This window comes from Dermacentor variabilis, chromosome 3 (genome assembly GCF_050947875.1).
Source record: "Dermacentor variabilis isolate Ectoservices chromosome 3, ASM5094787v1, whole genome shotgun sequence".
Classification (NCBI taxonomy): Eukaryota; Metazoa; Arthropoda; class Arachnida; order Ixodida; family Ixodidae; genus Dermacentor; species Dermacentor variabilis.
Genome location: NC_134570.1, coordinates 8,164,461 through 8,177,801, shown reverse-complemented (window position 1 = coordinate 8,177,801; position 13,341 = coordinate 8,164,461). Strand labels below are relative to the sequence as shown.

Genomic DNA, 13,341 nt, shown 5'->3' with positions numbered 1-13,341 from the left:
GACTGCGGAAATGTCCGATTAAACAGGTGTTCGAAAAAGCAGATTAAGAAAAAAAATATTCCTTTATTTCCACGCACTTATTCGGGCTCGGCAGTAGGCGTGAAGAAATCGTGAATGCGCCGTCGCACGCTGCTCCGTTTATGCGCAATCAGATAAGCCTTAACCTCGGAAAGGGTTGGGCAGTCACTATAGGCGGCTGAAAGCACAGTCACTGCTTGTACACGCTCCGCATGCAATGGCAGTGCAGCACATGGTGAGTCATCTTCCCGACTCGGAGTCATCGTCCGGCCGTGCAGCAGAAACCTGACGAATGATCTCGCCGTCGTCGAGCTCTGCTCATGTCAGTACAGCATTATCAGCACCTGTGAAATCGTCAGATGAGACGGTGTCCGGAATCGCAATGCAACCACTGCGCAGGTCTCGGCAGAGCATTTTCGGCGTCAGTAGGGAGCACATCGGAAGGCGACATATCCTAGGCCTCCCGGCACCCGCTTGCCGGCATTCCCCAGAGCAGTATGCGCGGGCACTGTGGGCCCCATTAGACACTTGACGCGATGTTTCCGTATGCCGCGTTGCATCACCGCAACCTCGACACAACACACAAAGCAAACATCACCACGGCGTCACGCCGACATCAGTCACACAAACGAAAAACCTGGCCTACTCGCAGCGTCGTGCACGAAGAAACAAACAAATCAGCTGCTGGATTGTCTTGACATGGCATACTAAGCTGAGACTGGAACTGCTGTAGCTACAAACCAGGCAGAAACGATGATGACGAGCAGGGATTTGCAGTAGCGCCACTTCGTGGGGCAGCAAGGGGGCTCCGTTCAAAACGAAAATGGCGTTCAAGTCGAACCATGCAGTGGTCAGAGTCGGTGCTTGGTGCTCTCGGTCGAGTTGGCTCAAGGAGTGTCTGAAAGATCAGACGAGAGGTTGCAAGGCGTCCGAACTTTCGGAAGTTATACATTATGGTCTATGGGGAGAATGGCGGTGCCGCAAAGCACACCGAATAATCGAGCACGTCCGAATTTTTGGAGTCCGGAAAATCAGTCGGCGACTGTATATGTACTCTTCATTCATGAATAACAACAATAAAAAAGGAAATAAACTTCTAAGAATGAAAAATTTCATGCTTTTTTATACACATATTTCAAGGCCTTGAAAATACGCACACGAGAATATTTCGCAACATTCAATCAAATGTTCCTGTTCTTAAACTAATATGTACATCCATAGTGTAATTGAACTGCGTAGGTGCGCGCACTCAAGAAAACTGTGGTTGTGTGCCCGTCACAAAAGCACAACGTGTGATAAACTTATGCTAATCTTCATCTAATCGCCAACCAGAGGCAATTAGTTTTCGCCAGTGTCCAAAAAAAAAAAGAAAAGCAACGGAAATGCATGCACTGTAACACCCTTCCTATGTGCACCCCTGTGTACACTAAACGAGCGAGAGAAAGGCGGTCGCCCTTTGTGCAATTAGTAACGAGATGGCCATCAGTTTTGCAAGTACAAGAAGCCGAAACTGCCCGTGGAACAAAACCCAAACCGCCGCCCGCACGCACCATTGTGCCAGTTGTATATAGATGCCCGGGAGCAAATTGGCGCTAAAACGAGCCATGCAACGAAAACCGAGAGAGGGAGGCGCGCGAAAGTAGTTCCCTGTATTCCCGCGTAGTGGCAGCACATGATGGAAAAAAAAAAGTTTGGAAATTGGCGCGCTTTTTAAACGTACAGACTGCGCCTTAAATATACGTCAGCGACTATTTTTGGACTTGTTTGCGGTGCCCCATATATTTACGTCATTGGCCCTCAAAGAGCTAAAGGGCCTCTCACCAGGGCTGGCCATTTTGAGCTGACAAGCACAAAGCATACATTGCGCAATAACAATCGTGTCTGCACAGTATTACATCGCTATGCATTGTGGAAAGATCTGAAATTTCAAACTGAATGCCATTTTTCCTCCTCCTTGTGGCCAACGCGCTCCAAGCCGGAGGATGACGTATTCGTGTACCTGCGCTTACTGGTCGTGTCCGCAGTGTGACGTCGCTCGTGAAGGCATGCGACTTCGAGAATTATTCAAGACATCTGTTATCTGTGTGATCTGTTGATTGAATTGATGAATTGAAGTTTAGAGGAATAATAAAACACACGAATGGAATGCAGGGTGTCTACCAACCGGGAAAACCGGGAATTGTCAGGGATTTTGAGTAGCCTGGAAAAACTCAGGGAAAACTCAGGGAATTTGTGCTTCTATCAGGGAAAATTAGCTGTAATTTTATTGAAAGGGAACGAAAGTCACGGTAATGCTGGCTAGAGCAACAGAGAGGAATCGTAACTAATTGTCTTTGACGCCGTGTTGGCTGGAGGAGTTGCCAGAGTACAGTCGACTGACTTTCCAGACGCCAGATAATTCGGACGGCTTCACTGCACAACTACGTACCCCATAGGGTCAATGTGTAAGAGTGTCTAAAATTTTGGACACAAGAACGCTTCGCCGTCCGATTTTCTGGACTTTTTGCCGTGACCGCAGGCCTGAAACGGCATTCATCAAAACCACCACCGCCGTCATTTTGATAACCTCGCCGCCTCGACTTGGCACACTCGCATGCAGATCCACCTGCTGCCGTATCCACCACCGCGGCAATGCTAGGCCTAGCTGCTTCGAGGTTCGGTATTAAGCTTCTTGCCGTTCTGTGCCGTGTTTTTCATTGAAAGAATTCGCCGCTGTCAGCAATGGCATCGATACTGCCTTTGTGGTCATCGCGATTGGCATCGACATTCGGAAAGCACGGCGTGTTGCATAATACCGGTTCCCGAAAATCAGCTTCGCCTCATTACAGTATTGTTACGCTGTGAAGCATAACATGTGTGGGAAGGGGCGACTGTAACAGGACGCAGTATGTATTCCTTAATTATACATGCGTGCACCCGCCATCTCCTGTCACAGTACAAGTACCGATATGCCTAATAAGTGTACTGGCCGGCCTTCAGAGCTTTTTCGGACGTGGCTGTGGCGATTTGAACCCTTAAGGTCTGTAGAAGACATGCATTCATTCTTTTTTGGACGTTCTCTCGGCCCCTAGGGAGTTCGAAAAATCAGACACTGACTGTACAATTGTCCAGGAGGATGCTTCAAATAGTCCGTGTGGCGAACAAGCAGCCGAAAGAAAACAAGAAGACAAGGACATACTCATTCAGAAATGAACAGGAAAGGAAGCATACGACCATTTTTTTGAAGGAGCTTGCATTCTAAAAGCAAAGTGTTGGCTGATGCCGAGATGCAGGTGTCCCTCATCCAAGCAAAAGAACTATTTAAAACAGTTACATGCAAAACTGAGGCGTGTGCAGGCTGAGAGTATTTCAGGAGAGTTGAGGTTGACTTACCAGCTGTTGCAAGATAATCTCACTTGTGATAAATTTCGGGCCTCGTACCAACTACAGTAAAACCTCGTTAAACCGTACCCGCTTTAACAGTAGTTTCGTTTTAAAAGTAGTAAAGTCAAATCCCCGACTCAGTGGCCATTGAACATAATGCGATTTACCCGAATGTAATGCGACCCCAATTGTAACGCGAGGGTCGACTTTGCGAGGGCGAAACCGGGAAAAAAAAAACACAATTGTAACGCGAGGGTCGACTTTGCAAACGCGCAATATCAAAGACGCAAAAATGCGAATTTGACACGAGGAACCGGAACTATAGAACACGAATGTAACGCTGGGAACAAACTATAGGAAAAGTTGAGAGCAGCTTTATTGAAGTACCTGCAAACTATGCCAAATCTTCATCCTCGCCATTGATGTCGCCATCGCTGTCGTCATCACAGCTGGACTCCTCTTTGTGACTAGTTGTTTCCCACAACAGATCGTCCTCACTTCCGTCGAGGGCATTTTAAATAGAACATTTCTTAAATGGGCGGTGGACTGTTTCATGAGGCAGCCCATACTAAGCAGCTGAAACCCACTGGGCAACATAGATGCACTCGGGCGTTTCAGCCTCCCTGCAGTTGTTGAGGTAGATCCACATTCAATCCAGTCCCAATGCAGCTGCCGCAAGCGATCTTTGAACGGCTTGTTCAAGCAAACATCCAAGGGCTGAAGAATGGACGTCATTCCACCCGGTATAACAACCAAATGCGTTCAGTCACGCCGCAGCTTTTCTTTCACGCCGGGTGTGAGATGACCTCGAAAAGAATCCAGCACCAATATTGATTCTGGATGCAGCAATGCACCTGGCCTTCGGTCCCAAACGCTGGAAATCCAATCTATGACGAGTCCCGAGTCCATCCAGCCTTTTTCATGGCAGCGTACGACAACATTGTTCGAAAATTTTTCGTTCGGGATAGTCTTCCGGTGAAAAATTATGAAGGGAGGGAGCTTGCGGCCATCAGCGAAACATGCGAGCATAACTGTTATCCGATTCTTTTCGTTTCCAGTGCTTCTAATCCGAACTCGTGTTCACCAGACTTGTGCACTGTCCTAACCATTGGCATATCAAGGTACACGGGGGTTTGGTCCGCATTCCCGATGTGTCCAAGTGGCATGTTATTAGAGCGGCGGAGATCAATGACATGCCGCTGAAACGCGAGAGAAGTTTCGACTCGAAGTCCTCGGGTAGTTTCTGAAAAATCGAGGTAGTGCGTCGAAGGGAAAAACTGGCCGTTCGCATGAACTATGAACATGAACATGAAGCATGAACTGCCTTGAATTGGTTTGGCGCCAAACCGGCGTCTCGCGCAAGTTCACGTGCTTTGTACTGAAGCATTTCAGTGCTCACACCAAGAAGCCGGGAGTGTTGTTCACCAACAAAGGCAGCAGGACGACGCTCCAAATCCGGGAAGCAGCCTTTCTTGGGCCCACGGAAACCTTTTCTTTGACTGTTGCAATTGAACAACTCCTGGCGATGCTTTCTCCATCCCCTTATCGTCGATTCGTTGATGTCCAGGCTTCTTGCGGCCGCTGAGTTACCGACTTTTTCGGCGAGTAGAATGTCGTTGCGCTTGAAGCCAGCAGTATACTGAGCACGAGAGCATGCCATTTTGGATGTAGGCACATTAAACGGGCAAGAACCACGGCAGGAACACACCAACGTGTCGAAGCACAGACCATGTGGCTATGCGATGCCTGAGGAGTCGGTGGCGTAGGTCACGTGGTACTATCATGGAAACAAGTGCCCAGGACGCGCCGCCAGTGGCCCAAACGGATTGCTACGTCACTAGAATAAAAAAAGGCGCGTCCACTTCGCGCGCCACTCGTTCGACACTCACGAGCGCGTTTGTTCCTTCCAAGGTGACTCGTTGCTGGTGCGCTCTCGTTGGTGTTGTCTGCTCTGCCTTTTTCGCGTTTGCACCGCATTTGCAACTCGCCCTGGCCGTGGTTCGCGTATTGGTTGACCGCTGAATTTGGAGCGCGCGACTTTGAAGGAGCAGGTCAATCGGCACGCACATAAATGCGGCACATTAAGCCAGCTTAATAATGAGTGTTTGGTGCCTTTCTTAGCATTTTTATACCTAGTATTCGAATGTAACGCGGGGGGTGACTTTTCACTTCTGTTTATGGTAAAAAAACTCGCGTTACATTCGGGTAAATACGGTGTTTTGTATCTGCATAAACCGTACCAGCTTATGCGTACGCATCGGTTAAAACGTAGCGTTTCAACTTTTCGTCACGCAAACACGGCGGCGCATCGTCTCCACCGGGCGGCCCGGCAGAACAAGCCTCAGAGATTGGAACAACGGCCTCCAAGCGCCCTGTGCGTTTGCGCGTGAAGCCACATCAACATCAGCATCATTTCGACGCCGTGCCAGAGAGCGTTATGGTGTCGTGCAAGCGAGGACTCGCGTCATTCCCAAGCTCGGATAAAAAAAGACGCCGGGTGCTCAGCATAGAAGAAAAATTAGACATCGTCCGTGCTATCGAACGTGACACGAAGTCGGCGCTGGCACGCGACAAGGATCTTCTCTTGACTACGGTGTATGGCATTTGGAATGCGAAGAAGTTGCTCAGCAGTGCTGCTGCGACCGCGAAGACATATCGGCTACGAGGTTCGACTTTTCGCCATCGTTGCCTCTGTTGTTGCCGAAGTGTTGCCTAGCGACAGTGATAAGGACGACACGGAAAGCGACAGCACGGGCGATTAAGGCCCGACACCGGCAGAAGCTACGCGTTGTCAGCCTAATGAATACAATCGTCGCAATGAGAACAGGGGCGCGATAACGTAACTCTATTCCAAACTCCGGCACACAGCAATGAAAATGCACCCCCGAGACTTCTGCAGCACTATTACGCGCGTACACTGAGAATACGTAACGCCAACAAAATCTGCCATGCGAGTGTTTGCTGAGTAGAGGGGGCTGGCTGAAAAGCTGGCACACAACTTCAGTAAGATTGAGGCCGCTGTCGTCGTGCTAGGCCGCCGCAGCATCAAACGAAAATAACACTTTTGTCGCGCGAAGTGAATAAATGCCGCATGTTTTTTTCCCCTTTCATCGCACTCTCTCTGAGTTCCGTTTTCGACAGGTAAGTGGGCGATCTCATGCTATTTCGGTTAAACAGTACTACCGTTTAGCACATAGTTTTTCCGAGCTTCGGTCAACTACGGTTTAATGAGGTTTCACTGTAGCTTGCTATTAGTTGATAGAAATAGCTCATATTCGAAAATATTCTGCATGCATCTCTTTCTTATTCGTATTTGAGAATGTTCGACTCAATTTGCAATGGTTTTTACTATTTCTTTCGAAGATATGTTATTCGCTGCGCATTTTACTAACCCCTCCCTTCTGTTTTCTTTTTGAATGAAATAAACACTACCCCTTGCTATTCAAACTGGACTAAGTTTTTTATTTTTTAACATGCTTGCTAGAGAGTGACACCATTGGGCGACATGATGTAGGGAGCCCGTCTTGACACGAAACAAAGTTCTGTGTCACTCGGGGAATATTGCAAATTCACTCAGGGAAAACCCGGAAAACTCAAGGAATTTGGAAATGTCAACTTGGTAGACACCCTGGAATGTCTGTGTTTGTTTTACTTCGAACCAAAGCAAGAGAGATATACGCTTCATCGGCTTGTTCCCACGGTCGTGCGGTCATGTGCGCAGCTACTGAAACTATGCAATTTTCAACCATGTTCCAGCGCCTGATTATGCTCTGCGATCCACTTGTTCTGCCTCAGTATTTGTGTAGCACTGACTTATCCACTAATCAGGTGTCCTCATGTGCAGTGCGCAAAATCGTGCGCTACATGAAACGAGACAATTGCGACAGCTTGTGCGCGATGCCGTCAGCGGAACTGCGCCGCTCCGCAAAAAGCAAAGAGAAAAAAAAAATGAAGGCGGGGCCCGTGACATATGCGTCACACAATCCTCAAGGTCTGGTATGGGAGAACGTAGGGAAGGAATTTCGCTTGCGGGGGCTAGACGGGGCAAGTAGAGAGAGTGACTTGCTTGGCAGTGGAGCTCACCTCCTGAAATCATGGGTTTGCAGCACAGAAATATTTTTACTCTGCTATTAATGAGCCGATTCAAAAACGTTTTGTGGCAGAACACTCCCTAGAGGACACGTAAAAACTTCCAGCGTATAACCAAAATTAGCTATGGGGCCTGGTGAGGGCCCCTTAACCCTCTTTGAGCAAAGTGGTGAGCGGAGGCATCGCCCTTTTGTGCATGCAGTGTCAAATTAATACCATTAATAAAGAGAAAATCAGACATCCACCTATTCGTAGCAATTGCTACAAAGGAAACCCATACAGCCTCCTCAAAAGAAAAGCCTCGCAGTTGAAGAAAAATTTGTCCTGCCCCAGGACTCGAACCCAGGACCACCGCCTTTTCGGGGCAGCTGCTCTACGATCTGAGCTAACCAGGCGGCTAGCAGATGGCAGGGCGAAGTCGAATTTGTCAACAACTTGAAGCAAAAGCAAGAGTTTGACGTAATAGTTCTGCAGAGACCCGCAAGGTAGAGAGAAGTAACTAATAAGGGGAAAATCAGACAACCACCCATTCATAGTAATTGCTACAAAGAAAACCCATACGGGTTCCTCGAAAGAAAATCCTCGCAGTTAAAGAAGAATTTGTTCTGGTCTGGGACTCGAGTTGTTCATGAGGCATGGTGCCATTGTTACATAATATAGTCCATGCTATCTTTGGAACATTATTCATAGTTTTATGAACATGATACACTTATGGCAGTTTTTCCTTGCATTGCTCTCCTTATTTCTATTTTCAGCAGACAGTTTTGGTGTTGCTGAGTTTGCTATCTATGAAGGAGAATGGACAGATGAGGTCTACACTGTGTCTGGTGACATCATGGATGGGGTAAGTTGTGAAGCCTGCTTCTCCATGCTTAAGATGTGTGTGCATATTGTAGGTAGGTGAAAGTGCTGCACCAACCTGTGCCATGACACTGCCATATTTACTTGTGTAATGATTGCACCCCTGAATTTCGTTGTTAGAATTCGATTGTTTTTTTGTTGTTGTTTTTTCCATGTAATGATTGCACCCCAAACTTGACACAGCAATACGTCGTGTGCCACGTCTAGCTGATGATGACAGTGCTTACCATCTCTCGAATGCTACACAAATGGCTGAAGGGCTAATGAAGTAAATAAAAAGGGGGGAAGCACCCCAGACACGGATAGAAAAAGTTAAAAAGTATGCAGTCATCCCTTATGTACATCAGATGGGGTATGTGTTAAAAAAGACAGCCATGAAATATGGTGTTCAAGTCGTCTTTTCAGCAAAAAATTCGTTAAACAAGATTTTCAATTTTGTCAATAGACCTAAACAGGCGTCCAAGGCTATGTGCCACGTCAAACACTCGGGGCAGCTTGTGGCATGCTCGGTGGGAGTGGTCTACGTCATTCCACTTTCGTACAGCAAAAAGTACTTTGGGCAGATAGGACGCTGCCTTAGCATCCGCCTTAGGAAGCACCAAGGTGCGATCAGGAATGCCACAGGTTCTAATCTGGCCGCGCATTTTAGAGTTTGCTTATGCAAACCTATGTTTGAACAAAAGGAAATATTGTATAAAAATATGAATCAAATCAACCGTGAGATTGTGGAAGCCTACTTCATGCATGTAAACTCAGGCGCATGCGTCAGCCAGACTTCTATCACTCTACAGGATAAAGAAACTGAATTTTTGAATGGCAAGATAGGCTAACACCCTTGTAAGCATTACTTTACACGTGTTTACATTTTCTGTATATTTTAGTCCCTTGTTTGAAAAAATAAACCAGTTATTAGTCTGTGCTCGTATTGTGTACTTCCTCTCGTCTTTCGTCCGGGTTGCGCTGCCCACCGATAGGAACAAATGACTCTTCAAGACATACCAAACGGTCTGCACGCTCCAAACATTCTTTAGGAGATGCCCCATTTCATTCCCTTTATCGCTTTCTGCACTTCACGAAAAAAAACGGGGGGACCACCAAACTTGTCTTGGCTTTATTATTTGTTGGCTTACAATGCTTGTGGTCAGCAACAAGAAAAAGGCACCTCTTGATTCTTATTGTCTGTACTCGAGGGCATGCAACAAATTGCGACTGGCAACGACACTAGCCACGTTTGCATTCATGCGGTACAGGTGTACCCTGTTCATATGCTGGCACTTATGACACAGCTAAGATATTCACTCACCCTTAGTAGAAACTTGCTGTGATTGGATTGTAGTGAAGACAAATGCCACAGTTTTCGCAGCATTCCACCGTGTGTTTCTATGTCAATGGCAGCTGAGCTTGCCCATCTCCGTTTTTGTCCTCTCAGAGTTAACATGGCTACGTCATTGCAGCAGGCTTGCCAATATTCACGACATTATTCATTATTGGCACAGTAGAAACTGTTTTGATGCACGTAATGTACTCATGAGAAAGAAAGAAGTCGCGTTCAGCTTGTGCTGCCAGCTGTCATTTTTGTTTTGATGTCCCGCTCCGTTACAGTGGCAGCCGCCTACTGTCATCTCGCAGCAAACGCATTCTGGCACGTTCCCTTGGACACCGCATTTTCGCAGTATCCGTGGCAACAAGTCTCTCTCTCTCTCTCTTTTTCGTGATATGTTTACCCCAACGTTACTAGATCCTTTCAGTCGTCAAACTCCCATTGCGGTGGCTGTCGATGCACGGCCCCTTTTCGTTTCCACTCAACAGGTGGTGCAGTGGCGGCTGTTAGCCCGGCCGGGCTCGGCGCCCTACGCTGCGAAGCGCTGGTAGTTTGCCTAGTGAGTGGCGTTCTTTTAGTTGAAATCACCAAGTATGCACAGCACATCACTAATCTATTTGCAGCTTATTACGGACCTATTCCGAAGTTGGTAAAAGGCCACGACTTAGCCAACTTAACAAGGAAAGCACTTGCGGCCAAAGCTGCGACGGACACCCTTTACTGCGACCGCTGTTTGTGTCTGCTGGAGCACGGCTGCTTTATATCCAGTGGCCGTGGCTAGTTACTAGTAACTAAAAGAGAAAGAAATAAGACAAGAGATTTGTTTCTCACAAGTTCAAAAGCTTTTATTACAGGGGCCCCATACGGCTCATGAATTTGCTGGGTGGCTTTACAAAAGACAAACTTTTTTGTTTGTGATGGCTGCTTTTTCTCATGTTTCTAGGCGGCGGTTCACATCTCTCGCATAGAAATGTATTCGCGTGGCAATGAAAAAGTGAAGTATCTGGCACGTGAATGCGCACTTGTGCTCATCGCAACCCAGCCGAGCAAGACTGCACTTATCTAGCTCATCCAGGACTTTCTAAAATAGGTCACCGCAGAGACCTGGCTGATCAAGGGAAAAAGATATGGAGTCATTTGCAATTCTTACAAACTGTAGCATGAAGAGAGCTGTCAATTGTCTCTTTCGTAATTGCACTAAGCTTCCTGTTCATCAGAATGACTTCTTCCTTCAGTTTTTCTCACCTTGACATTGCCTGAATGGCTTTGCGACGAAGCAACTTCAACCAAGCAGCCTGCTTTTTCTTGCTGTCTTTTTGCTGCTTTGTCTGCTGCAAGAAAAGCTTCTCGAAAGTCCGGCACTGAGCACATACCGTGCATGTGTTGCACCTCCACGTTTCACCGTGCTTTGATGCCACTACTGACGAAGAGATTTTCGGGTACTTCTTTGCAGGACAGCCCTTGCACAGCTTCAGCTGTTTCTCGTATAGCACGAGGCATGTGAAGTCTTCCATACACTTGAACTCAGTGTTCTGCTTCCCGGCATACACACTGCGTGGCACAACTCGACCATCTGCACTGACAAATAAAGTAAGGCTGTCTGACAGTACCACAGACATTTCTACAAGTGGGATATTCTTTCTTATCTCAAGCTTGTACAAAACGACTGTTGCCTCAACGTCAAGGGATCAACGTAGAATTTTTGTCCCTCTTTCGCCATGAGACTGGGCACGTGAAACACATTCTCCACCGGCATGCTGTCATCGGTAGACAAGCTCGCTTCGTCGTCGGCAACTCCAACAGCAGCATCCACACACACTCACCTTGTTTCTTATGCTGCTTTTGTTTTACTGGTGATCGTTTGTGAGCTGGTGCTCTGCGTTTCCGCGTGGGTTTCGAGAGATAACTTGGGCAATTTGGAAACAGGCAAGGCACGGCGTCTTCTACAGCGTCCATTTGTTGCGCGGTATGACCACAATATCACCACAAGTGTTGTGTTTGAAGACCATGAAAGTGTCATTATTAATGAAGTGGAGGTCGCAGACGGAACATGAGCTTGAAAGCTTTCTGTCCAGCCGTGGTATGGCGCACTCCCACATTTGGAAGGCGCTCAGTATTGCGAGGTGCCCTGAAAGAATGTCTCTTGTCCACAGATCACGCGAAGTTGTAGCTGCTTTTACAGCCTGGAATGAAACAGCATGGCATAGTTGATGTGATTGGCAGCGCGATGCACAAACATTAAATATCGCGAGTGCGAGCGCAAACGTGAGTAAACGACGGCTACACACAGCGGCCACCTGCCCAAACCGTGCTGCTACGCTGCGCCTTGCCAGGCTAACTCCGTCGTGCACACCCTCTCGCGGCGTGCAACGAAAATGGGTCACGCGGCGCTCAGCAGTTTGAGAACTGGAGTGAATTTAAGAGTGTTGATTTACCCTGCGTACCGTATTTACACGATTGTAAGTCGACTCGAATGTAGGTCGACCCCCCCAAAATCACATGCCTCAAAAAAAAAAAAAAAGTGAGAGCGCATTTCACACAAGCAAAGTTTATTGCCACGGTTGATGACTACTCATCGTCACTGGAGTCGTCCTCACTGGTGCTGCTGCCGTCACAGCTGCTGCGGTCCCACAGCACCTCGTCGTCAAGTGTGAGTCCACATTTGGCGAACGACCGCACCACAACATCGCGCGGTACCGCCGCCCACGCAGAGAGGACCCACCCGCACACAGTAGCCAAGGAGGCCCTCCTCACACGCCCGCTTGGGGTAAGGTCGGGGTTTCCTCTGGAAATCCAGTCATTGTATTCGCGGCGCAGCAGGTCCTTAAAAGGCTTGTTAACCCCCACGTCGAGAGGCTGAAGCTGCCCCGTCAAGCCACCGGGGATTACAAGCATGTCGGTGCGCTCCTTTTGAAGCACCGCTTTCACCTTGTCGGTGAGGTGGCCCCGGAAAGAGTCCAACACTAACAGGTTGGGGATGTCTCTCTTGAGGGATGCGCCCGGCCTCAGGAGCCACACTAGACGGTACCATTCCACTACCATATCATCCGTCATGAATCCCTTTGCATTCGTCCGTACCACAAGGCCTTTGGGAAGCACTTCTTTGGGCATCGTCTTCCTCTTAAACACGATGTACGGGCGAAGCTTGGTGCCATCCGCCAAGCATGACAACATGACCGTAAAACGCAGCTTTTCGTTGCCCGTTGTCAGCAGGTTTACATTGCGTGCTCCCTTAGCGCTCACGGTTGTGTTACTGGTCATACCGAAGTATACAGGAGTCTGGTCGGCATTGCCGATCTGGCCGAGCAAATACCGTCGGGAGTCTCGAAGTTTTAGGAAGTGCCTATGGAAGGCGAGGACCTTATCCTCGTATGCGGCCGGCAACTTCTGGCACACGCTGGTGCGTCTACGAAGGGAGAAGCCAGCCCTCTTCATAAATTTAGAGGCCCAGGCCCTGCTGGCTTTAAATTCAGTCCTCAGTATTCCTGCTTCCGAAGCGAAGACACGGGCTTGTTGAGTGATCATTTCGCACGTGACCAGCAGTGATCGATCGCGTAGATCCGTCACGTACGCCGCAAGCTTCGTTTCCAGCTCCGGAAAGCGTCCGGACTTACGCCCGCGAAAACCACGGCGCTTGGAGTCGCATGAAAAAATTCCCTCGCGCTGAAGCCGCCACTGCCGCACCACAC

At 48.2% G+C, this 13,341-nt stretch overlaps 1 protein-coding gene across 2 annotated transcripts in view; it reads left to right on the top strand.

The window, feature by feature from the left end:
- Positions 1-13,341, top strand: part of P32 (complement C1q binding protein P32) — a 76,939-nt gene that overhangs the window by 31,284 nt on the left and 32,314 nt on the right. Inside the window, exon 5 of one of the 2 annotated variants that reach the window (XM_075684124.1) lies at positions 8,229-8,314. In XM_075684124.1, the coding sequence (XP_075540239.1) occupies positions 8,229-8,314 (86 nt within the window). Of the gene's footprint in view, positions 1-8,225; positions 8,315-13,341 lie in introns of both variants that reach the window. The other variant, XM_075684123.1, reaches the window with a different exon arrangement.